At 50.0% G+C, this 25,921-nt stretch overlaps 1 protein-coding gene across 3 annotated transcripts in view; it reads left to right on the forward strand.

Moving 5' to 3' along the window:
- Positions 1-25,683, forward strand: part of STEAP3 (STEAP3 metalloreductase) — a 43,395-nt gene extending 17,712 nt beyond the window's left edge. For 2 of the 3 annotated variants that reach the window (XM_019931896.3, XM_073807792.1), the window contains exons 2-5: positions 6,153-6,652; positions 8,589-9,116; positions 14,370-14,534; positions 23,056-25,683. In XM_019931896.3, the coding sequence (XP_019787455.2) occupies positions 6,173-6,652; positions 8,589-9,116; positions 14,370-14,534; positions 23,056-23,337 (1,455 nt within the window). In that variant the 5' untranslated portion in view covers positions 6,153-6,172 and the 3' untranslated portion in view covers positions 23,338-25,683. The remainder of the gene's footprint in view (positions 1-6,152; positions 6,653-8,588; positions 9,117-14,369; positions 14,535-23,055) is intronic. The other variant, XM_073807793.1, reaches the window with a different exon arrangement.
- Positions 25,684-25,921: the final 238 nt, after the last annotated feature.

Here is a 25,921-nt window from a genome sequence, read left to right on the forward strand (position 1 = left end):
GAGCAGCGTGGAGGCCCTGGCTGGTGCTTGTATGTCTGTGTGGTCATGGCCCCTCCATTTGTGTGTCCCCCCAAAAAATGACCCTGAAGGGGCTTAGCTCAGCTGGTCCCTGGTGTCTGTGATAGAGACAGGGCGATGCTCTGAAACCACTTCAGAGGCGCGAGACGCTAGGGGAGTTGCCTGTATTTGGCGGACGCAGGACAGCAACACGTGTCCCTGACTCTCGGTCACTGCGTCCGCTTCCACACTGACCCTCTCTTCTTAGCCAGAGTGGTCCCAGCTCTGCTACTTGCTGGACAGGTCACTGTCCTCCATCTGGGCAGTAAGACTCTTGGGGAAGTTCAGACTACAGAGGCCGACAGACCTGTGTCCCATTCTTCCTTCCTCCGCTTCCCCTCTGTGCCACCTGAAGCAGGTGTCTCAACCTCTCTGAGCCTCCATTTCGTCTTCTTTCAGTTGGGGATAATAATGGCCCTACGTCATGGGGTTCTGTGAGGACTGGATGACCGCCACTCGTCAACGCATCACACATCACCTACAGCAGTGCCTGGCACGTGGTGGCCATCCCATAGCTAGGAGCTGCTGCTGCCCCCTTGTAAAACGTCCAGGTCAGCTTTCAAAGCCTTTTAAGATTGCATTGTCTGCCATCTCGGAGCAGAGATTGTGACCTCCATTTACAAAGGTGGAAGCTGGGGCCCAGAGAGGCACAGGGGCTTGTCCAAGGACACACAGCTGGTTCGTGGGAGAGCCAGGACACAGCCTCCTGGTTCCCCTGCACCCCCTTGTGTTAGATCTTGTGCCTCCCACCTCACCTGGTGTGTAGCGCGTGCCAGGAGGCTTCTGTGGAAAGTGGGAAGAGGGTGTTAAAAAGCCATCCCTGCAGCTCCACTGGTTCCAGGCAGGGATTCTTAACCCTCCTATGCCGAGGACCCCCATGAATTCATAGACTGGTGAAGCCCCTAAACTTCTGCTCAGAATAACACGCTTCTTACATACATAAAATTACATAGGGTTACAAAGAATACTTACTATATTGAAACACAGTCCCTAAAATATATTTTTAAAAGACGTGTAACAGTAACATGCATGATTCTTTATGTTAAGTCACAAGATCTAGTGACAGAATCTATTATTTACTATAATTTTAGTTTTTAATTTCCCCCCACCCTTATCGAGTTATGAAAGACAAATAAAATTGTGTATATTTAAGGTATACAATGTGATATTTTGATATACATATACACTGTGAACTAACTACCACAATAAAGCTAATTAGCGTATCCGTCACCTCACATAGTTTCCATTTTTGTGTGTGTTGGCACACTTGAGAACTACTCTCTTAGAAAATTTCAGGTATGTAATACAGTATTATCAACCGTAGTCACCATAATATTCATTAGATCTCTCATCTTATAACTGAAAGTTTGTACCCTTTGACCAACATCTCCCCTTTTCTCCTGGTCACCGTTCTTTCCACTCTCTGCTTCTAAGTTTGACTTTTTCAGAACCACATGTAAGTGGGATCATGCAGCGTTTGTTAGTGTAATGTCCATTCCACTTAGTGTAATGTCCTCCAGGTTCATTACGTTGATGCAAATGTCAGGATTTCCTTCTTTTTTAAGGTTGAATAATATTTCATTGTACGTATGCACCACATTTGCATTACCCATTCATCCATCAACAGACACTGAGGTTGTTTCCCTATCTTGTCTACTATGAATTATGCTGCAGTAAACATGGGGTGCAGATCTCTTCAAGATAGTGATTTTATCTCCTTTGGGTGAATACCCAGTAGTGGATTGCTGGATCATATGGTAGTTCTATTTTTAATATTTTGAGGAGCCGCCATGCTGTTTTCCATAATGGCTGTACAAATTTACGTTCCCACCAGCAACGCACAAGGGTTCCCTTTTCTCTACATGTGTGCCAACACTTATTATCTTTTGACTTTTTGACACTAGTCATCCTAAAAGGTGTGAGGTTTTGATTTACATTTTCCTGATGATAAGCATCTTTTTATAATACTTGTTGACCATTTATAATACTTGTTGACCACAAAGATAATTTTATTTCTTCCTTACCAATTTGGATGCCTTTGTTCTTTTTCTTGTCTGATTGCTCAAGCTAGGACTTCCAGTACTTCAGACTTTGTATGTCTTCCTTAGAAAAATGTCTGTTCAGTTCCTTTGCATTTTTAATTGGATTATTTGGGTTTTTAACTATTGAGTTATATGATTTCCTTATATATTTTGGAAATTAACCCCTTATTGGATATATGGTTTACAAATATTTGCTCCCATTCTATAGGTTACCTTTTCATGTTGTTGATTATTTCCTTTGCTGTGCAAAAACATTTTAGTTTGACTTAAGTCAGACTAGACTTGTTTGCTTTTACTTTTGTTGCCTGTACTTTTGGTGTCAAATCCAAAAAAAGTCATTGATAAGACCAGTGTTTTCTTCTAAGACAGTAATACAGTTTCAGGTCTTACCTTTTTTTTTTTTTTTTTTTTTTGAGTTTAAGTCTTGAATCCATTTTGAGTTGATTTTTGTGTATGACATGAGATGTGGGTCCAGTTTCATTCTTTTCCATGGGGATGTCCAGTTTTCCCAATGCCATTTATTGAAGAGATTGTCATTTCCCCACTGGGTATTCTTGGCACCTGTGCTGAAGATTAATTGACCATATATGCATGGGTTTATTTCTGGGGCTCTCTATTCTGTTCCGTTGGTTTATGTCTGTTTTTATGTCAGTACCATATTGCTTTGATTACTATAGCTTTGTAATACAATTTGAAATTAGGAAGTGTGATGCTTCCAGCTTTGTTCTTCTTGCTCAGGACTGCTTCAGCCCTTTGGGGTCTTTTGTGGTTCTATACAAATCTTAGGATTTTTTTCCTATATCTGTGAAAAATGCTATTGGGAGTTTTATATAGATTGCTTTGGATCTGAATGTCTTTCCATTTATTTGTGTCTTCTTCAATTTCTTTCATCAGTGTTCCGTAGTTTTAAGTGTACAGCTCTTTCACCTCCTTGGTTAAATTTATTCCTAAGTATTTTATTCTTTTTGGTGGTATTGTAAATGGGATTGTTTTATTAATTTCTTTTTCAGATAGTTAATTGTTGGCATATAGAAACACAGCCGACTTTTGTATGTTGATTCTTCTCTTGTTGCGGAGCACGGGCTCTAGGCATGAGGGCTTCAGTAGTTGTGGCTCGCAGGCTCAGTAGTTGTGGTGCATGGGCTTTGGTGCTCTGCGGCACGTGGGATCTTCCTGGACCAGGGCTCGAAGCCGTGTCCCCTGCATTGGCAGGCAGATTCTTTAACCAGTGTTCCACCAGGGAAGCCCTGTATGTTGATTTTGTATCCTGTAGCTTTACTGGATTAATTTCTTAGTTGTAACAGTTTTTTGGTGGAGTCTTTAGAGTTTTCTATATATAAGATCACATCAACTGCAAACAAAGATAATTTTATTTCTTCCTTACCAATTTGGATGCCTTTGTTCTTTTTCTTGTCTGATTGCTCAAGCTAGGACTTCCAGTATATGTTGAATAGAAGCGGCAAGAGTGGGCACCCTTGTGTTGTTCCTGATCTTAGAGGAAAAAGCTTTCAGCTTCTCATCATTGAGTGTGATGTTAGGTGTGAGCTTGTCATATATGGCCTTTATTATACTGAAGTACATTCCTAGTTCTGTGTCTAATTTGTTGAGAGTTTTTATCATGAAAGTATGTTCAATTCTGGTAAATGTTTTTTTCTGCATCTATTGAGATGATCATATCATTTTCGTCCCTCTTCTGTTAATGTGGTGTTTCACATTTAATGGTTTGCTTATGTTGAACCATCCTTGCATCTCAGAGATAAATCCCACTTTGATCATGGTGTAGGATCCTTTTAATGTGCTGTTGAATTCAGTTTGCTAGTGTTTCATTGAGGATTTTTGCATCTATGTTCATCAGGGATATTGACCTGTAATTTGCTTTTCATGTAGTGTCCTTATCTGTCTTTGATATCAGAGTAATGATGGCCTCATAAAATGAGCTTGGAAGTGTTCCCTCCTCTTCAGTTTTATGAAAGAGTGGGAGAAGGATTAGCATTAACTCTTCATGAAATGTTTGGAAGAATTCACCAGTGAAGCCCCCCAGTCCTAGGCCTTTCTTTGTTGGGGGAGTGTTTTACATCACTGATTCAATCTCCTTACTCATTACTGGCCTGTTCAGATTTTTTATTTCTTCATGAGTCAATCTTGGTAGATGGTATGTTTTTAGGAATTTATCCATTTCTTCTGGGTTGTCCAGTTTGTTGTCATATAATTGTTCATAATAGTCTCATGATCTTTTGTATTTCTGTGTTATCCGTTGTAATGTCTCTCTTTTTTTATCTTATTTGAGTCTTTTTTTTTCTTTGTGAATCTAGCTAAAGGTTTGTCAGTGTTACCTTTTCAAAAAACCAGGTCTTAGTTTTATTGATTTTTTTTTTCTCTTGTGTTTCTAGCCTTTATTGCAATTGTTTCCACTCTGATCTTTGTTATATCCTTCCTTCTGTTATCTTTGGACTTAGTTTGTTGTTCTTTTCCTAGTTCCTTGAGGTGTAAAGTTAAGTTGTTTGAGATCTTTCTTTTTTCTTCATTTTGCCATTAAGCTATAAACTTTCCTTTTAGAGCTGCTTTTGCTTCATCCCATACTTTTTGGTATGTTGTACTTCAATTTTTGCTTGTTTCAGATAGTTTTTTTTTATTTCCCTTTTGATTTCTTCTTTGGCTCATTCGTTGTTCAGGAGTGTACTAATTTCCACATATTTGTGAATTATCTAATTTTCCTCCTGTTATTGATTTCTAGTTTCATACTATTGTGGTCAGAAAATATACCTGATATGATTTCAGTCTTTTTAAAATTGTTAAGATGTGTTTTATGACCTAACATATGCTCTGTCCTGGAGAATATTCTGTGACACATGAGGAGAAAGTGTATTGTGCTGCTATTGGATAGAACGTTCTCTATATGTCTGTTAGGTTCATTTGGTCTAAAGTACAGTTCAAGTTCAATGTTCCCATACTGATTTTTTTTTTGTCTGATCCATCCATGGTTGAAAGTGGGGTAGGGAAGTCCCCTACTGTTATTTATAAAGTTGTCTATTTTCCCTTCAGATATGTTAATATTTGCTTTCTGTATTTAAGTGTTGCACGTACCATAATTTTGAAATAATGATGAGTTTAAATTGTATTTGTAGAGTTCTTTCACAATTAAATTTGTGATGTGACATTGGTCATTAATGGTGACAAACTCACAGGTAGGCTAATACTACTGTGTTGCTGCTCACATTCATACTTGAAGAAAATAGCAACTTTCAGTTAGAAGTTGGTGACCATTAAAACAAATAATTTTCCCACCCAAGTTTACTATAAATTCGTGGCCCAAGTCCAGGGTTTCCTCCATGTCCCCTCATATCTCAGACTTAGTAAAGGAGCTCCCAGGGCACCCACCCAATCTTAGGGTCCCATTCACTGTCATGTCCCACTCCAATCCCACCCTCAGACAGTAGGATTTCAGTGTTCATTCATTCAGCAAACATTGAACACTAGCTCTGTGCCAGGCCTTGGGACAAATGGTGAGATCCAAAGTCAAATAAGATGAGGTCCCTGCCTTTAAGCTGCTCGTCATCTACTTAAAGAAGAGCATCAGAGACACCATCCCAAAATGCAAAATGTAAACAAACACAGGAACATGTCTACCCTTCCTGGTAATCGGATAAACCCAGTGATGCTGAGGTTGGGTCACTCCTGGGTAGTAACACCGGCCATTACATAAGCCTTTTGAGAAGACGTATGGCCCTGCATAGCATCGATCACAGAAATTCCATACCCTTCTTTCTCAGCACTCTCACGCTTGCAGATTTGTACCAAGGAAATAACTCAGGACAAAGGACAGAGTGTGGAGGGCAGAGGTCCTTTCCTCTCCTTTTCTGGAGGCTGTGTCCTCCTCAGGAAGGGGCTGGGTCTTGTTCAGCTTGTGCCCCCGTGCTCGCACATGTTAATACTCATAAAGCCCTGTTGGGTGAATGTTGGACCCCCGTGCAGCTCCAGCGGACAAGAGAGGGAGCTGGTAGGAGGGGCAGTCCAGAAGCCCTCCACTGATCAAGTTCCTGTTTTCTCTTCTAGCCACCAGAACATCAGGAGAGATGGACAAGCCACTCATCAGCCGCCACCTGGTGGACAGTGACGGCAGCCTTGCCGAGGCCCCCAGGGAGGTTCCCAAAGTGGGCATCCTGGGCAGCGGGGACTTTGCCCGCTCCCTGGCCACACGCCTGGTGGGCTCCGGCTTCAGCGTGGTGGTGGGGAGCCGCAACCCCAAACGCATGGCTGGGTTGTTCCCCTCAGCAGCACAAGTGACTCTCCAGGAGGAGGCAGTGGGGTCCCCAGAGGTCATCTTCGTGGCTATGTTCCGGGAACACTACTCCACACTATGTGGTCTCAGTGACCAGCTGGCCGGCAAGATCCTGGTGGACGTGAGCAACCCCACACAGCAGGAGCACCTTCGGCACCATGAGTCCAATGCTGAGTACCTGGCCTCCCTCTTCCCCACCTGCACAGTGGTCAAGGCCTTCAATGTCATCTCTGCCTGGACCCTGCAGGCTGGCCCAAGGGATGGAAACAGGCAGGTAGGTGCTGGAGGAATGCCAGTCACATAACAATAAATGTAAATGGCTAAGTTCCATTGAGGGCCCTTGGTGTACCAGGCTCTTTATGTACATTATCTCAGCTCATCTCACAGCCCTGCAAAGTTCCATTTTACAGAGCAGGAAACTGAGGCTCAGAGATGTTAATGAACTTACACTAGGTCTCACAGCTTGGTGAGCTGGGATTTGAACCCAGTTCCTAGGAACCTGAAATCATGTTCTTTCTTCTATGGTAATTTGATTTCCAAGAAGACAGGGAGGAAAAGGTTGATGGCTTTCTTTTTACTATTTGGAGTCAAGAAGAGGAGAGATTTTGCTTTTAGGATTGGACTTAGAAAGACGAAGGTAACACACTCATGTGCCAGGTCCTAAGGAAGCAGGCATGTCCCAAACTTTATCTCATTTATTCCAGGGGCTTCCAAAAACTGTGTGGATTTCTCAGCATAGTCAACAGCAGGTTTTTCTGAGGGCGGAAAATGGCTCCAGAGAACAGCCATTGCTGCATACTGTTGTTGGCAGGAGGAGCTCTAACCAAGACAAGGTGGTCTTTTTGTTTGTATTTTTGTGGGGGTTTTTTTGCGGTACGTGGGCCTCTCACTGCTGTGGCCTCTCCCGTTGCGGAGCTCAGGCTCCAGACGCGCAGGCTCAGCGGCCATGGCTCACGGGCCCAGCCGCTCCGCGGCATGTGGGATCTTCCCGGACCGGGGCACGAACCCGTGTCCCCTGCATCGGCAGGCGGACTCCCAACCACTGCGCCACCAGGGAGGCCCGACAAGGTGGTTTTTAATGCCAAGAGGCAACCTGTACTTGCCTCAGGGAAGCATGCTAGGCTCCACATGTGTTTGAGAACTTCCACCAATGAGTCCAGCTCAGATGCCTTGTCTGCCCAGCTCCATGCCAGGCTGTGGGGAGCCCACAGGTACCCAGCCACCCGTGACTGGAGGGCCCTCCATGCAGCCTGCATCTTGGGACTCCTACATTTGGACAGGCAAGAACAGTGGGGGAGTGTAGGGTAGCAGGGCCTGGGAGGGAGCAGAGCTAGAGGCTGGCTGGGGAAGACTTTGAGATCAGCCTTGGCCTTTGCCCTACCTTAAGTTGTCAGGCACAGGGAACATGAAGGGCGTTCCAAGCTGAGGGGACAACCCACAGAGGCACAGAGGTGGGGAACAGTGTTCCCAAACGATGTTCCCACATGGGGACAATAGGACCTACTTGCAGGCTTGTGACGAGGCGGAGGGTTCACATGTGTAACGCCTGGCACACAGCGGGTGCTGAGTCAGTGTTGGTAGACCGCCTGACCACAGCGGTGTCAGGAAGACCCGTGGAGTGTTCAGGGGTCAGAGGACACCCGTGGGCCTGCGTTGGGGCGCGGGGAGGGGAGCAGTGGGCTACGAGGCTGGGGCTGGCTTGTGGAAGGCCTTGTGTGGTGGCTGAGGGCTGTGAGGGGCCAGAGGACATGGTCAGAGGGGACACTTCTGGACTGAGGGACAGAGCTGCAGCCACAGCTGCACTTTCTGGGCCATATGCAAAGCCCAGGTGCTGAACGACCCCCAGGGCAGGCCGCAGTCCTTTGAGGCACCTACTCCAAGGGCCCCTGGGGGCCGCCAGATGGGCGTTTTGCTTGTGGATGCTGATGGCAGTGAACTGGGCGAGATGCTCACTGTTGGGTGAGCATTGGCTGTTTTCCTCGAGAAGCGGGCATTGCTGGGCCAGAGACTAGGAGCCCACAGGGAGCCGAGGAAAGGCCCCGGGCCGGGATTCAGGGCCTCCTTGTGCTCCAGCCGTACCCTTACCTGGCAGATCGCTGGGCCTCAGTTTCCTCAGCTGCTCCGTGAGGAGCTTGGCCAAGATGCTCTCCGAGGCCCCGCTCAACCCTCCGGGGACCCCACCTGACCCCCCCCCACCTTCCTCCCCGCAGGTGCCCATCTGCAGTGACCAGCCAGAAGCCAAACGCGCCGTCTTGGAGCTGGCGCAGGCCATGGGCTTCACCCCCGTGGACATGGGGTCCCTGGCCTCGGCCCGGGAGGTGGAGGCCATGCCCCTGCGCCTCCTCCCAGGCTGGAAGGTGCCTGCTCTCCTGGCCCTGGGGCTCTTCGTCTTCTTCTACACCTACAACTTCATCCGGGATGTGCTGCAGCCCTACCTGCAGGAGGGCAAGAACAAGTTCTACCAGCTGCCCGTGTCCGTGGTCAACACGACGCTGCCCTGCGTGGCCTATGTGCTGCTGTCGCTGGTGTACCTGCCCGGCGTGGTGGCGGCGGCCCTGCAGCTGCGCCGCGGCACCAAGTACCGCCGCTTCCCCGACTGGCTGGACCACTGGCTGCAGCACCGCAAGCAGATGGGGCTGCTCAGCTTCTTCTGCGCCGCCCTGCACGCGCTCTACAGCTTCTGCCTGCCGCTGCGCCGCTCCCACCGCTACGAGCTGGTCAACCAGGCCGTCAAGCAGGTACGGTGCCAATCACAGCGCCGGGGTGGGGGCGCCCGTGGGTGCAGCCCGCCAGTTGTCACCTGCCGATCCTGCCCGGACTGGATCACGCCCACATCCTGCTGTCCGAGGTTTGGCGTATCAGCGAACAGAACGTGAAAAGCGCTCTGCCCCCAAGCCAGGGAGACTTAAGTGCAGCTGTGAGTTACAGAGGGTATGTAGAAGGTAGCGAAGTGCTAAGGAGGAAGATCAAGCGGGGGGTGGGGGGTGCAGTATTAAAGGGTGGTGAGGGAGGCCTGGCTGAGCGGGGGACATGTGAGCCCAGGTCGGAAGGACAGGAGGACAGGAGCTGTCTGGCACCTTTGAGGATCGGCAAGGAGGCCCTCTTGGTGGAGCCAGGGGACGGGGTGGTGGGCGGGGCCTGGGAGGCGGAAGCCACACCAGAGAAGCCTTAAAGGCTGAGGAAGGGCTTGGGCCTTAGACTCGAAGCCGAGCAAAGGTTTTGAGTAGAGGAGTGATGCGCCGTCTGGGGTTTTAACTGGCTCACTCTGCTGCCAGATGGAGAACAGACAATCAAAGATCAAACGCACATGCTGGGAAACCAGTTAGGAGGCAGTGCGGGAACCCAGATGAGAGGCCACGGAGGCTTGGAGTGGGCTGGGAGCAGCAGAGAGACAAGAAGGTGTTGAAGGCGTATTCTGAAGCCAGGGTACACAGAACTGCTGTAATAGACATGGGGTTCATGAGGTGGTGGAGGACGACTCTGGGTTTTCAGCCTGAGCACCTGGAGGGATGGAGTTGCCATCCCCTGAGACGGGAAAGGCTGCAGGAGCATGTGGGTTTTTTGGTTTTTTTGCGGTACGCGGGCCTCTCACTGTTGTGGCCTCTCCCGTTGCGGAGCACAGGCTCCGGACGCGCAGGCTCAGCGGCCATGGCTCACGGGCCCAGCCGCTCCGCGGCATGTGGGATCTTCCCGGACCGGGGCACGACCCCGTGTCCCCTGCATCGGCAGGCGGACTCTCAACCGCTGCGCCACCAGGGAAGCCCAGCATGTGTATTTTGAGGGGGTGGAAGGGCACAGTAATTATTCATTTAGGAAAGCCGTAGGGTGCTCTTTTGCCAGCGGAATTCCTGGGAATGGAGGGCCTTTGGGTCAAGCCAGGTGGTATCGCAGGCAGCAGCCCCTGGCACCTGTACCCACAGAAATAGTCCCCCCAGATGCTTCCTCCGGGTTCACAAGCTCACGGGGCCTGATTCTGAGTCCCAAGCTCAGGTCTGCAAGCAACCCTGCCTTTATTTTCCCCGACCTGCTAATTCCACCTCTAGCCCTCAGCCTCTGGCCTGGTGCGAGGGTCCTACCCACTCCAGGACACTCAGCCGCCCAATGAGACACTTCTCTTCTACCCCTGGTTCCAGCTGCCGTTTTGTTCTTGCTTGGGAAGCAGGGATCTTACTGAGGCTGGGCCCTCCCCAGGTGCCCCCACCATGCGGCCATCCCCTCGGAGGCCTGACCACTTCCCAGAGCAGAGCCAGGAGGCAAGGCTGGGCCACTTCCTGGGAATCACAGACCTCAGTCCCTGTTCACTCTAGTTCCTGCTTCCTTGCTGGCAGCTCCTCAAATGTCCTCGTCATTCCCTGCCCACGGACACCTGGCACCATTCCATCTGTAGGCTTGGGCTTTCATAAGAGAAAGGAGGAACCCCAGACTTCAGGCAAAGCAGCAAGACACCTGCTGGAAATGAGAGAGGAAGGGAAAAAATAACAGTCACTAACGCTTAAAAAGCGCTTAGTGTGTTCCAGGTACCATCTAAGAGCTTTACATACCCAGTGTGAATTCATTGAACTCTTATCCCTATAAGGCAGGTGCTGTACTACCTTATTTTACAGATGATAAAACTGAGGCACAGAGAGGTTAAGTAACTTGGTCAAAGTCACTCAGCCAGTAAGTGGCTGAGCTGGGATCCAGGTCCAGCCAATCTCCTCCAAATCCGTGTTCATGCCCGTACTGCTTTCTACGGGGAAAACAAGTCCAAATTAACAGTTGAATGAATGATCCCGGAACTCATTCATTCTCTGAGTTCTACTCTACCAGGCCCTGAGGCCACGGGATGAAATCAGACAGTCTCGTCCCTCACCTCAGCTGGCGTGGGGTGGCGTGGAGGCCTGCAGGCCAGAGCCCTAGACTCTTGTCCTCCAGCATCACTGACTGGAACAAAGAGCTTGACCTTAATAAGCAAGTCACAACCCCTCTTTGGTCCTCAGGGCCCTGGTGTAGATGGAGGTCTCACCCAGTGCTAATGTTTTTTGATGCTCTTTCATGATATTTTCTTACTCCTAAGAAGAGTCAGCCTGCTGGGCAGGAAGCTCTGCGTGGCTCCTCGGAGAGTGGAGCAATGTTTGCTGCCCAGGAGGTGGGGGGTGTTTCAGGCAGTGGATGGGGAAGAAGGTAACGCCCCCTCCCCACTAGAGCACAAGGCAAAACTCCTGCCCTCTCCTCCCCGTGCCCACCCTCTGACTGCCATTCTCCAAATTCTCCACCCTGTCAAGGCTCTCCTTGATATTACGTTAATATCGTTTTGCCGTGATGCAAATACCAGGGCACATTGAGGCCCGTGTGAGGTAATTTTCCCTGAGTTCCAAAGCCCTGTAAGGCTGCAGGCCCCCGTGGAGGTTGCCAGGCAACCATCGCTCCCACAGGACGGGATCAGAGACACACAGCAAGGCCTGTCAGGCAAAGGGGCTGAACCTTGTTCTGCAGAGTTCTGGAGGGCAGAGCCAGGGCTGATGCGGCTTGTCAGGGAGGGGCGTGGAAATGGGGGGGAGGGATTAACAGAGCAGAGCAGCCCAGAAGAGGGGTGGGCGGCCAAAAAGTACATCAATGGTGCCTTAGAAACGCATGTCAAGATCAAAATCCGAAATCAAATAAGGATCAAAGAAAGTGTTTTACCCACACACTGTGTTCTCCGCCCTGTCACCCCAAATCTAGTCCAGGCTGTCGGAGAGAACCGTCTAAATCTCACGTCTGAGCCTCCTGCCCTTGGGCCCTTCAGCTTCGAGCTTGCAACCTACAGGGAAAGGAAACCCCAAACGGGGATGGCAGCGTTCCATCTCTTGTTGACGAGCGCTGTCCTGGTCGTGCTCGAGGCAGCCGGCTTGATTAGCTCTGAACATGAGAGCATCAGTAGGGGAGTGGGGAGCTGTTTCACCCACGTCCCAGTTTGCCGTCTGTGACGCCGGTCGCTGGGGAGCCCTGAGAACAGCACTGTAGTTCAGTCAGTGGGGTGAGACTCCCACAGGCTACCGAAGGTGGCCGGGAGCCAGACGCTTATGCAGGTACCTCATCCCACCCCTTCCCAGTGTCGCGGCTGAGTGGAAATATTAGAGGAAAAGACAAGACATTTTGCAAGCAGATGTGGTGTGTGTAATCGTCCAAGCTCTGACTTGGGACATTAACTTCCTGATCTTACCAAAATGCAGAAGGGAGCGACTAATGAAGTATATTTGAAGGACAAACAACTTACAACTCGGGGATGACCCACTGAGCGGCCGTCGTTAGTGCAGGGAACGTACGAGTTAGCCTTCTCTGGGCTCAGTTACGTGGGAGACCCCCCTGCCCCCTGCAGGGTACCGTCGGCCCCGCCTTTCTCATTAGTGCTGACATTTGCTTGGCACACAGCAAAATCACAGGATTTTAGACGTGACCTCTTCCAGCTCTGTCAGTGGAGAAGCGGAGGCCCAGAGATGGAGCTGCCCAGAGTCTCACAGGACTCATGGTCAGGGTGAGACTCCTGGTCCTTTTGTAGCTTAAAGGCACCAGTGAGAGCCAGCCTGCCCTGAAATAGAACAGAGGCCTCGTTTCTCTCAAATTGCAGGAAAAGTACCCAGTGGATGGCATTTTCTCAGTTCCTTTCAACGTTCTCTCATAAGCCTTTCAACCATTTTTGCTCAGACCACTAGATTCATTTTTAATATTTTACCTCCTAACTGCACTTGGGTTATTTTTTTCCTGCTGAAATAGTTTCTCAAAAACCTGTATGAGTCACTCTGTTTTGCAAAGCAGAGACCTCCCTACTAAAGCCTAGTCACGTATCCTAATGGAAATGCTGTTCCTTGTTGTGTGGGTAGAACTGAAGCAGCAGCGTTTCCTGGTGTTTCTCAGAAAACATCTTGACGTCCAGGAACTCTGCAATGTGGTCTGGTTCGGAAATGATGGTTCTGACAGAAGGATCTTGATAAAAGCTCTTCCTCGTGTGCACCATACGAGTGAGCGTTGGCCAGGCTGAGGGGGAAAGGTGGGACTGAGGTGCAAGGGGTCTCTGAGTGGAGAGGGAGGGGGTGGAAACCTCTGGGCCTGCAGGGGCTCCCCCATTGGTGCGTGCCTGGGGCTCACTGGGGGATTCCAGAACTCTGTGAGGGCAGGTATCTTTGCTCTCTGCAGCCCAGGGCCTGGCACACAGTAGGTGCTTATGAAGCACCTACTGTGTGCTGGGTGCTTCGTAAGTGCTCATGGGCCTGCTTGGCGAATGGCTGTCGGCCTCTGTTGCCTGGCAGTGGTTGACTCAAAGCTACATTCCTCAGACAGAAATGGGGAGCTGGGTGGGAATATGGGAGCTGGGGGCTCGTTAGGAAATGTTGAGGGGTTTGGCGTATGTGTGTCTGGAATATGAGCCAGTGACAGGGGCAGCTTGGGGGACCAAGGATCCAGGGTGAGACAGGCTGAAGGTAGCAGAGGCAGCAGCCTGTCTGGCGGAAGGGATTCTGAGTTAAGAGAGCGCCTCCTTCCTGCTGGGGATTTGGGCACCAGAAAACCTTGTGAGATGGTCATATTTGAAGGTTCTCTATGTCTTGTCAAATTCTCTGGCTCCTTACGCTTGGATTGTGACTGTTCTGGTCGACTGGCCCCAGACAGATTTGTGAAAGCCGTGGGGAGGGAGGAGCCTTGTCTTCCGAGCCAGCTGCCTGGGTCCTGATCTCAGCTCTGCCATCTCCTAAGCTGTGTGTGACCATGGAAAGGTTTCTTGATCTCTGTGCCTCATTTCCCTCATCTGGAAAATGGGGACAATAGTGACCTCTGCCTCACGGGGTTGCTGTAAGGCTCAGGTGAGCTGATACCTGAGAAGCGCTTAAACCAGAGGCAGACACACGTTACACGGAGTGGAAATTGGGAACGTTGGTCGTTACCGCGTTTTTCCCGTCCTAAATTCCTTGCTCGCCCAAATCCCAGGGCATCGACCTTGGCCACAGTGTTCATGGTTTCCTTTCCATCCACACCAGGTCTTGACCAATAAAAGTCACCTCTGGATCGAGGAGGAAGTCTGGCGGATGGAGATCTACCTGTCTCTGGGAGTGCTCGCCCTCGGCACGCTGTCCCTGCTGGCTGTCACCTCACTGCCATCCATCGCAAACTCACTCAACTGGAGGGAGTTCAGCTTTGTTCAGGTAAAGTAGTTCTGTCTCTGCTGGTGAGCCTCGGCGTGGCCCTGGCCCTGCCTCTCCCGTGCAAGCACCTTCCCACCCACGCGCCACCTGGGCTTTCGTAATCTGTGCAACAGAACCGCCCAGTCAGGTGCCCGGGCCTCCCCACGCCTGGCAGGCTCACCCACGTCTCCTGGTAAAGGGGCTGCCTGGGACGAGCTCATCCTCGTGACACCGGGAGATGCCAGATTTAGGCATGTGTAAAATTCAGACAGCAGAATGCTGAACCCTGGACTACACATTCTCAGTATCTACAATTCTTGGGCTTCCCAAACAAATCCCATAATACGTAGTCCCTGGACGTGTCGCTGATCTGTCTGGGCAGTCAGTGAGCCCTTGGATGAGCCGAACTGCCCAGCCAGCACCCTCCGCTGAACCCGGCCCTGTTGTTTCCTTTAACCTCTGGATTCATGCAGGGTGGATGGGAGGTGAGATTAGGACCTTCAGTTTATAGGAAATAAAATACAGCATTTCCCAAAGGACACCATTCATATTAAAAAGGACACATAGAGTCAAATAAATCTGGGAGGGCTTCCCTGGTGGCGCAGTGGTTGGGAGTCCGCCTGCCGATGCAGGGGACACGGGTTCGTGCCCCGGTCTGGGAAGATCCCACATGCCGCGGAGCGGCTGGGCCCGTGAACCATGGCCGCTGAGCCTGCGTGTCCGGAGCCTGTGCTCCGCAACGGGAGAGGCCGCAGCAGTGAGAGGCCCGCGTACCGCAAAAAATAAATAAATAAATAAATAAAATAAATCTGGGAAAAGATTTGCTTCCTGCTCAGCGAGTCACAATGCACTTTGGCACATCAAGTACTGTCTACAGCAAGCAAACCTTGTTAAGCAGACTTATTTCGGTATTGGCGTCCTCCCCCCACCCCCATTTTTCTTTCACTGTCTACACTCCACAGAACACTTTGGAAGATGCTACTAGTGGCAAAGGTTCTTTATGCATTTATTCACTCAGTGTTTATTGAACACATACTGCATGCCCAGCATCATGCTAGACCTGGGATGCAAGAGGGAACGAGACAGGTATAGCCACGCTTTAATTATAAGGACCACTGGGGCAGGGACGTTTTTTACATTCCTTTGGCATCTCCCACTGTTCTCCACACACAGCACGTGCTCAGCCCCCAGGTGCTGGCGGATTAACTCATCCCCTCCATTGATGGGTGCTGACTAATACTGGCTTCTGCCATCCATATGGTATCAGGGCAGGGAACAGATATCACACCCACCCCCAATGTCAACAAAAAATCTGTCCCTTATCTTCTCTGTGCAGCAAGGACACAGGACGGGATTCCAAGAGGGACACCAACAGGGCAGTGCTCTTATGTAATCCAATTAATTATCCCTCATTGGGGATGCATACGTACCCTAGAACAAACAGAGTTGTGGGTTTTTTGGGGTTTTTTAAGTGTGTCTGTTTCTGAATCTCACTGGCTCTGCTCATCTCGGAAGGTCTCTGGAGGTGTGCTCAGGCCTGACACATGCTGGCAAAAGGGGGAAGAAAGAATTTTATTTATCTGCCACTAATCCTCACGTGTCGCACACCCAAATCTGGGATTTTCGTGTTCCTGCCTGGAGTATGCTGGGGTGCATAGTTTATCCACAACTAAAACAGACTGCAGTTCGCTCCCCTCACCGGAAAGTTGCTCCCTTAAGCAGCTGTACATTACAAGCTCCAGCTCCAGCTGCCAGAGAAAGCCGGAGAATTTGGTTTTGTTAGCAAAAGCTGACTGGGATTCAGCAGCTGTTCTACTTTACATACTGAGGAGTCGAAATACAAATAGGAAAGTCCTTATGCTGCTGCAAGAAGAGGGATGTGGAAAGCCGAGAGATGGGTAGAAAGACAGGGGTTTACATAAGGAAATCAAATGCCCACATTCTGTCCACAAATGCTCTATCTCCCTGGAGTGCTGATACAGAGGAGGAACCGGCACATCCCAGCTCTGTAACCATTAGCAGATCACGTGCGCTCCCCGAGCCTCACTTTACGCTCTTGTAAAATGGAGTTAGTTCCCTACAGATGTGTTGTGAGCCACTGTGCAAGATTACGTGTAAAAGAAACATACAAAGCAATTTGCTGTGATTCTCGGGGCATGTAGCCACATTTCCATGATCTCTGACTAAGCCACCCATTTCTGAGTCAGTAGGAGGCAGCAGGAGACAGGCAAGAGACTCCCACCCAGAGCCGCAGAATGGTCCGGGGCAGTGTTTGCAAACTGCAGTTGACACTTGTTGGTGGGTTATGAAATCAATTTTTGTGGACCACAACAAGTTTTTTTTTTTTTTTTTTTGCGATACGCGGGCCTCTCACTGTTGTGGCCTCTCCCATTGCGGAGCACAGGCTCGGGACGCGCAGGCTCAGCGGCCATGGCTCACGGGCCCAGCCGCTCCGCGGTATGTGGGGTCTTCCCGGACCGGGGCACGAACCCGTGTCCCCTGCATCGGCAGGCAGACTCTCAACCACTGCGCCACCAGGGAAGCCCACAACAAGCTTTTCAAACATGAAATAGAGTAGAATGTCTCCAAAAATGTCAGAGTTCTTTACATGTTCTAAGCACAGACATTTTTTCAGTTGTATCAATTCAGTAGTTATATATACATATGTGGGCATACTTCATTGTGTACTGGGCAGTAATGAAAATGTGATTCTTAATGGGAGCCGCCATCGAAAAGTTTGAAGTCACGGAGCTCTTGGAGAAATGCGGATACCCAGGACTACCCTTGACCTGTGGACTCAGATGCCCGGGGTCGGCTCTGGAGTCTATTTTTATAGGCTCCTTGGGTGACTTAAGTGCACGTGATGCAGTAGGTGACAATCTCTGGGGTGGGGGACACAGGCTGTGGAGCCGGCAGACCTGGGTTTCAGTCCCAAGACCACACTTACCAGCCCTGCACCACTAGACAGTTCCTTAGCGTCTCCAAGCATCTGCATCCTGACTTGTCTGTATCCACCTCCTGTAGTCATTGGGACGATTTGTGCTGACGACATGTATACATGCACCCAATAGTGGCCGTACAGGTTTTGAGGTGAGCTGCAACCTTCTCCTGTAAGGTGAGCGCTGCTTTAGAACAAGGAACTACCTGGACCCCATTTCCTTTCCCAGCCACGAATGACTGCGACAGGTCACCAGTACTTAGAAAGTGGCTGTGGAGACACCGTGGTTCTCAGTGGGCCTGGCCTGACCCCTGGGTCTGTAATGATTTATTGAGCTAGAAAGCCATCAAAACAGGGTGTGGATTCCACAGCCGTGACTTGTGCTTGCGTGTATCCTTTTGTTCCTGAGGCTGTTTTCGAAGTTTTTAATTTGGGGTTTTGTTTGTCTGGGTGTTTTTGTTCCTACTGTTTTGGTTTGCTTTCGGCTGTGCTAACTGCTCCTAATTAAGCCAGTTAAACATTCTTAGGTTGCCAAATACCCGGGTCGGTGCAGCTCCCCTGGACAGAGAAATTAGTGTTCGGCGCTTAGCACCTTGGTTCTGCCCCACCGTTAGAGGAGCTTCCTGGGGCCTTGCCCACTCCTGCCACCTGCCTGAGATAATAACAGAGCCCTGTGCTGACTCCAGCTTTGTGAGCAATTGTCCAAAGCCCCTTCCCGCCATGGTAATGGATCACCACCAGCAGCCAACAACAACCTGGCTGTCTCTGTTTTGCTAACAAGCTTACATATAATAAAAATGGCCCTAGCTTGTTGTGGGCGTTATGAATTGCCCCGTGAGGATGCCTCCCTTTCTTTTGGCTTCCTTTGACTGTTATGGGATTTTAAAAATTGTTCCCAAGGAGAGAGAGTTTTAGGGAAACAAACTTGCTGGAATCACCCAGGCTTCCCATTGGGATTGGAAAGTCAGAAGGCCCTTTGTTACTGGCTGGTCTTTGGGGCCTCCTGCCATCTGGAATCACACGGGATTCTGGATGGCAAAGGGAAGCGGATATATGGGCGGGAGAAGGTCTTCATACTCTCCCAGGGCAGGTCTTGTTTGCCCAGCACAGTCCATCGCTCTCCAGATTAGGGCAGGGGACAGCGGTGAACATGGGCCAAACACTGGAGCCCCAGGGCATGTCACCGAGGGAAGTGCTAAGGCCTTCCTGGGGCCACCAGGACTCAGTTCCCAGGCCTGGGTGGCTTCTCACTGCTGCAGCATCTGGGAGAGCTTCACGATGCAGAGTGTGAGCCCATTCAGGCCCTCAATGGGTCTTTGTCTAAGGAACAGAAAGGACCGGGTCCACCCCAGTCAAATAGCCTGGGCAGAGGGACCCTGAAGACTTCTCAACCTGAAGTTAGAAGGGCTCAGGTGATAAGAGTCTCCTAAATTAGTGGTTCTTAGTCCTGTCTGCATGTCAGCATCATCTCTGAGCTTATAGAAGCTACCATGCCTGAGCTCCACCGCTATCCAATTTAATCCGATTTTCTGGGACCGGGGCCTGGGCATTAAGATTTTCCCCATGCTCCCCAGATGATTTTACCACGTAGCCAGATTTGAAAACCACGCCTCAGGCCGCTATACTCTCAGGGGTAAAAAGGCACGTCCCAGCCATCTCAGCAAAGCCTAGTAAATTCACCTGAGTGAGGGGAGCAACAGTTTGGGACTTGGAAGCTGGTGGGGGAATAACAAGGTGGTTGTCAGGCTAGTTCAAGATTTATTCCTGATGGTCAATGCTGGGGCCTTTCCTCCCCCCAATTTTTTTTTATTTTTTTTTTTTTATGGTACGCGGGCCTCTCACTGTTGTGGCCTCTCCCGTTGCGGAGCACAGGCTCCAGACGCGCAGGCTCAGTGGCCATGGCTCACGGGCCCAGCCGCTCCGCGGCACGTGGGATCTTCCCGGACCGGGGCACGAACCCACGTCCCCTGCATCGGCAGGCGTACTCTTAACCACTGCGCCACCAGGGAAGCCCCCCAATTTTTTTTTTTATTGTGGTAAAGTAACATAACAAAAGTTATCACCTTAACCGTTTTGAAGTGTGCGGTTCAGTAATATTAAGTATATTCACTTTGTCGTGCAACCATCACCACCATCTATCTCCAGAGCTCTTTTCATCTTGCAGAACTGAAACTCTGTCCCCGTTAAACACTAACTCCCCATTCCTCTCTTCTCCCAGCCTCTGGCAATTACCATTCTACATTCTGGGCCAGTGATTTTTACTACCTCATACAGGCACCTTATATAAGTGGAATTATCCAGTACTTGTCTTTTTGTGACTGGCCTATTTCACTTAGCATGATGTCCTCAAAGTTCATCCATATTGTAGCCTGTGACAGAAGTTTATTCTTATTTAAGGCTGAATAGTATTCCATTGTATAGAGATACTACATTTTGCTTATCTTTCTGTCAGTGGACACTGGGGTTGCTTCTACATTTGAGCTATTATGAATAATGCTGCTGTGAACATGGGTGTATAAATAACTCTTCAAGACCCTGCTTTCAGTTATTTGGGGTGTATGCCAGAAGTGGGATTGCGGGAGCACACGGTGATTGTATTTTTCATTCACTGAGGATCCTCCATTACCATTTTCCATAGTAGCGGCACCCTTCTACATCCCCACTAGCAGTGCGTAAGGGTTTTAATTTCTCCACATCTGCGCCAACACTTGTTTTCTTAACAGTAGCCATCCTAATGGGTGTGAAGTGATTTTGATTTGCATTTCCCTAACGATGAGCGATGTTGAGCATCTCTCCATGTGCTTCTTGGCCGTTCATATATCTTCTTTGGAGAAATTTCTATTCAAGTCCTTTGCCTATTTTTGAATTGGGTTGTTTGTTTTTGTCGTTGTTGAATTTAAGAGTTCTCTATACAGTCTGGATATTAATCCCAAATATTTTCTCAATGCTGGGGACTTTTTTAACCCCAGTCTTCATTTTCAATAGATCAGAACTTAGAAAAAGTTGGTGTAGTTCAGAAGTTGCTACGAGATTTGGAATCTTGATAGACACGACTGGAGGTGACAAGGATTTGGTTACACGTGACTCACAGTCAAAGAGGCTTCCATTTGGGGGCTGACCGTTTGCACATGACACGTGAAGTAGCCGTGGATAGGAGCATGGAGCCAACCATGGCCTTTCCCAACAGGCTGTGCTGAGCCAGGAAGTTGTTAAGGATGTAATAAACATATCCTTAAGTGGTCACAAAGCCAAAGAGAACCAGAGATGGCTAGGAAGGATAGAGACTGGGGATCTTTTGCCAGCGAGCATTTTGTTTAGGGTCAAAAATGTTATACTTGTGAACCTGTCTGTGAACTTGTATGTATAGCCATTATTATTTTTAGTAAAAGCATTACAAACAATTCTTCTGAACCACGTTCTTCCACTTACTGAGGTTCACCACCCTGGTGTTTATACTGGAGAAGGTGTAAGCAGCAAAGCGACCCTCATGCTAGGGAGGAGTGAGAATGAGACATGGTAGCAGAATCAGACCCACTGAGAGCCATGTCTTGGGGGAGTGCAAACAAGACAGTGTCCCCCAGCCAAGCCCCTGGATTGATGCTGACAAGCTGGGCTGGAAGGAAATCCAAGAGGCCTGATTACAGTTTCTCTGTGGAAAGCTCAAAACCAACCCGTAAAGAGCACCCTGAGGCATCGTCATGCTGCCACGTTTCAATTAAACCCTTGCCGTGTCTCGTTGGAGAAAATGCAGATGTGTTCATCGCTTGATGGGTCACTGCTCTCTTCATTCCTTGTGTAATAAACACAGGTCTCTCCCGCCCGGAATCTCTCGGTGCCCTGTGCCCCTCCTCTCGACCCTCCACGAAGTCCTAACCCTGGCTGCCCTCTGCTCTGCACCACCGCCTGCCGGGTCTGGGGGCTGGAGAATGCTGCATCTATACAGCACTTTCCCTACAATTCTGACTTTACTTTTGTAATCACTTCCTTCTCACTGAGACTTATTAAGCAACTTGCTGAGGGTCACAGTGTCAGTTGAGACTAGCGCCAACAGTAGAATCCGGAAGGCATCATTTGTAGTTTGCAAGAAGCCCTACGTGCAAAAGCTTCCCAGAGGCTAGAGTTACAGATCATCACTTCCTGGCTATTTTCACATCACACTTCCCATAGAAAGTCATGATTGTATAGCACTTGGGGTGACAAGGAGCTGCTCATGGCTGGAAGTGACCCACAAAAGCCCACACCTGGCTCAAGGGGCAAGATGCTCTGCCGCTCGACGGCTTGGACCATTTCCATTTGGATCTGTGACGGTCTTGATCTCCCCAGCATCACTAATCTCCTTCCGGGCAGGAGAGTAATCCTGGCGGGGTTTGTACCTGGGGTGTTCATAGCTCAGAGCATGGGCAGGAGGTGAGGGACCGGCACCCACAGAAAGCATCTTTGTGATGCTGTGGGCTTGATATACAGCGTCAGGACAACTAGCCTGCAAGCCCTTGTGAGCCACCTTCACTATTGGTGCCAAATCCATGTGCCAAGTAAATTTTTCCTTTGTGTTTATTTTATTTTATTTTATTTTTCGGTACGTGGGCCTCTCACTGCTGTGGCCTCTCCCGTTGCGGAGCACAGGCTCCGGACGCGCAGGCTCAGCGGCCATGGCTCACGGGCCCAGCCGCTCCGCGGCATGTGGGATCCTCCCAGACCGGGGCACGAACCCGCGTCCCCTGCATCGGCAGGCGGACTCTCAACCACTGCGCCACCAGGGAAGCCCCTTTGTGTTTATCTTTAAACCAACTTAAGATCCACTCACTTTTTACCTGGCTGTATCTTGTGCCAAATATTATCTGTGAAATTATGATTTTGATATGCTAGCAGACACATGACTCTGCACACATGAAAAGATACACAAAACGAGTAACATGTTTTTAAACTTCTTTAAATTTAATTCCATCTTAAGTCCTCTGGCAGCCACCAGAGTTATGAATAATACAGTTTGGAGAAAAGCATTGGGTTTTTTTGTTTCTGTTTTTTAATAAATTTATTTATTTTTGGCTGCGTTGGGTCTTTGTTGCTGCGTGCGGGCTTTCTCTAGTTGCGGCGAGCGGGGGCTACGCTTCATTGCGGTGCGCGGGCTTCTCATTGCGGTGGCTTCTGTTGTTGCGGAGCACGGGCTCTAGACGCGTGGGCTCAGTAGTTGTGGTACGAGGGCTTAGTAGTTGTGGCACACAGGCTCAGTTGCTCCGTGGCATGTGGGATCCTCCCGGACCAGGGCTCGAACCCGTGTCCCCTGCATTGGCAGGCGGGCTCTCAACCACTGCGCCACCAGGGAAGTCCCCAAGCATTGTTATTTTATAGCATTCTTATGAATCAATGAGTCCTTATATACTTTGACATATGAGCATTGTTCTCTTGGGGAAACTGAGGCTCAGAGAGTTTAGACAGTAATAAGATCACACAGAGAGTGAGTGACGGGGCTGGGATTTGAACACAGAGCCCCACTAAAGCTGCCCTCCTTGCTTCCCCTCTGCCAGATAAGCAGACGAGCCATTGGTAGGATCGCTGTGTCCGTCCTCACCCTGGCCCTCATTCTAGCCTTCTTTTCTCCGGCAGTCCACTCTGGGCTTTGTGGGCCTGGTTCTGAGCACCCTGCATACGCTCACCTACGGCTGGACCCGCGCCTTCGAGGAGAGTCGCTACAAGTTCTACCTGCCCCCCACCTTCACACTAACCCTGCTGGTGCCCTGTGTTGTCATCCTGGCCAAAGGCCTGTTTCTCCTGCCCTGCTTCAGCCGCAGACTCTCCAGGATCCGGAGGGGCTGGGAGAAGGATGGCGCCGTCAAGTTCACGCTGCCAGTGGACTGCGCCCTGGCCCAGAAGACAAGCCATGTGTGAGGTGCCTGACACAGGCACCTGCCAGACACAGGCAGGACAGTGCCCAGAGTCTCTCAGGACTTCTCGCCTTGATCATGCAGGACAGCAGAATTACACACGGATTGGTGGGTTGAGGTCTGAATTCCTGGGACGTGTGTGGTAATATTCAGAATGACACACCTGTGTGTGATAGGTATGTCCATATGTATTTCATATATATAACAGGATTTGCAATTATACTTACTTAGCTAAAAAGTTGAGTCCCTGAGATTTCAACCTGTAGATTTAAAAGCAAGTGTCAGATGTTAGGAGAACAGCAGCTCACACTACTGTGACATTGACAGAGAGATGCACAGACTTTTTGCACAGAAAAGGCAGTGAGAGGCTTGCACTTTGGTGGCTTCCATCCATTTGTGCACCTCCCCGCCTGCCCCTTTTTGCTACTTTCCCAAGGCTTTTGCAGAACTGGGGCTCCAAGGTGGCAGGACAGACAGGAGCTCTGCCTGGAGCCCAATTTGGGTGCACAGGGCTGACGAGTCACCAGTGAGCAGCGGGTGCAGCTCCTTCTTTGGCTGCAGCAGGAGGCCAGGCGGGATTGAGGGCACTGGGGGTGAGCCTGTGTCTGTCCTGGGTGCCACCTGAAGGTCCATCCTTTGCCAGGTTGGGGGATCGGAAGGGGGAGGGATTGGAGCTGAGCGTGCTCCCCCTAATTCTCCCGGAGCTGGGAGATGTTTTTCCTGAAAGTCGGAAGTCACCACGGCAGCTGCAAATTGATCCTCCTGTGGGAGTGTTGAAGTCACCTCCTTGCCAGAACCACTAATGAACCCTGTCTTGAGAACAAGTGTAATTTCTTTCCTTCCTTTAAGTTGGTGATGCCCGTTCTTTAAACCGCTGTGCCTTCTCACCTTGTAAATCATTAGTTTGAATGTCTCCCAGGAAGGCCTAGAGCAGACCCTTTAAAAGTTGGTTCAGGGGGAGGGGAAAACAAGACCCAGAGCGCTGAGCGTGACAGCCCCGCCCTTCTTGGGACCCCATCCAGAGGGCTGAAGGATGGTTTGTCCTCACTGAACCGGTCCTGTGGAAGGACACTGGGGACCTCTTCAAATACCTTCTGCTGCTACCGGGCAGAGAGTCTGCCTTCCAAGCACCCTGAAAACTACACTGGCTCCAAGTTCCTCCTAATGCAGGGTTATGTTTCAAAACAGCTGGAAGGGTCTTTTCCTCCAAAGCCACAAATCTGAAACCCTGCTGCTCCAAAGCACAAGAGGCTGCAGGACGTGTATCCTTGAATCACATGCCATCCCTCACTGATTCCTACTGAAACTCTTTCTATTTCCCCTGTAGAGAGAATCAGCTGTTCTCGGCTGGGCCCCCAGCCCATGGCAGAATCAGGATGATGTGTCATCTTTGAACACAGAGGGCTGCGGCCCTGATGGAGGACATCAGTGAGACGTACCCAGGATGGGGGTGTTGGTCACGCTTATGTTCTTAGGTCTCCTGGGCCAGAGGGCATCTTAGGATGGAATAGAGTCAGCTGGCAAAAGCTGACCCAAGAGCGCCACAGGAGAGGATGCTCCTGCCTCCCCACAGAGACTGCACTAGCTCATGGCTGTGAAGCGCATTAGGGTCCTTTAGCGAAAAGGGAAAAGAGCCAAGTGCAAGCATATCTCATTGGGCCAGTGACTGATGGAGGCGAGGCAGTGCAGGCAAAGCTGCCTGCTTCCTGCAGATGCGTTCCATCTGCAGCTCAAAGGCTGAGCGGCACAAGCTTGCCTCCCAGATGGGCCCTGATGGAGTGGCAGCCTTGGCCTCAGAGAGGCTTGCTGGAAAGGAAGTAGGGAGAACATGGGCAGCTGGGACCCACCAAGGATTATCAAGCCCGGTCGGTATTGGCTGCCCTTTTTCTCTGGCCCTCCCCAGGCCCAGGATGTTTCCTTATACCAAAGATGCTGACACAGAGCCAAGTTTAATGTGCTCCCTTCCCTTCCCCGCCCACCCCCTGCCGCAGGTGCTCCTCAGGCGGGGACAGGTGCAGCAGAGGACCTGGCCACCCCCAAACTGGACAGTCAGCTCGTGAGAGGCAGGGTGGGCTGTGTGCTTGGCCTTGACCTGGTGTCTGCTGCTGTCCCCTACCTCATCAGGCAGCTGGCAACAGCACCCCCATGAGAGCAAGTCACTCCCTTACAGCCTGGGACATTCTATGTGCCTCTGGGTACAAAAGTGCCTGAACCAAAGTGCTCTGGAAACCCTAAATGCCATGGTCTGAGGTTGAACATTTAAAATCTATGCTACTGGAACTGTTTGTGTATTTTGTTTTTACCTTGTAGAGCTTGTCGGAGAAGCAGCGAAAATAAACACCTAACTTCCCGTGAGTTTCAGGCTTTTATTTCTGTTGCACTGATCACCCGCCCATTCATTCGTTCGTTGGCCTGGTGAGCCTCCTGATCGGCGTTTGCTCTGAGTCAGGCAGCGTGCAAAGTGAGCACAGAGTGATCTGGGCTAGAGCTCACCTCTGAGGAAGGGACATGCAGACCCGCAGAGACAAGGCCAGGAAGGATATGGACGAGATCCAGGTGACGAAGTGCCAAGATATGTGAAAGGAGTA

Source organism: Tursiops truncatus, chromosome 7, assembly GCF_011762595.2.
Source record: "Tursiops truncatus isolate mTurTru1 chromosome 7, mTurTru1.mat.Y, whole genome shotgun sequence".
Lineage (NCBI taxonomy): Eukaryota > Metazoa > Chordata > Mammalia > Artiodactyla > Delphinidae > Tursiops > Tursiops truncatus.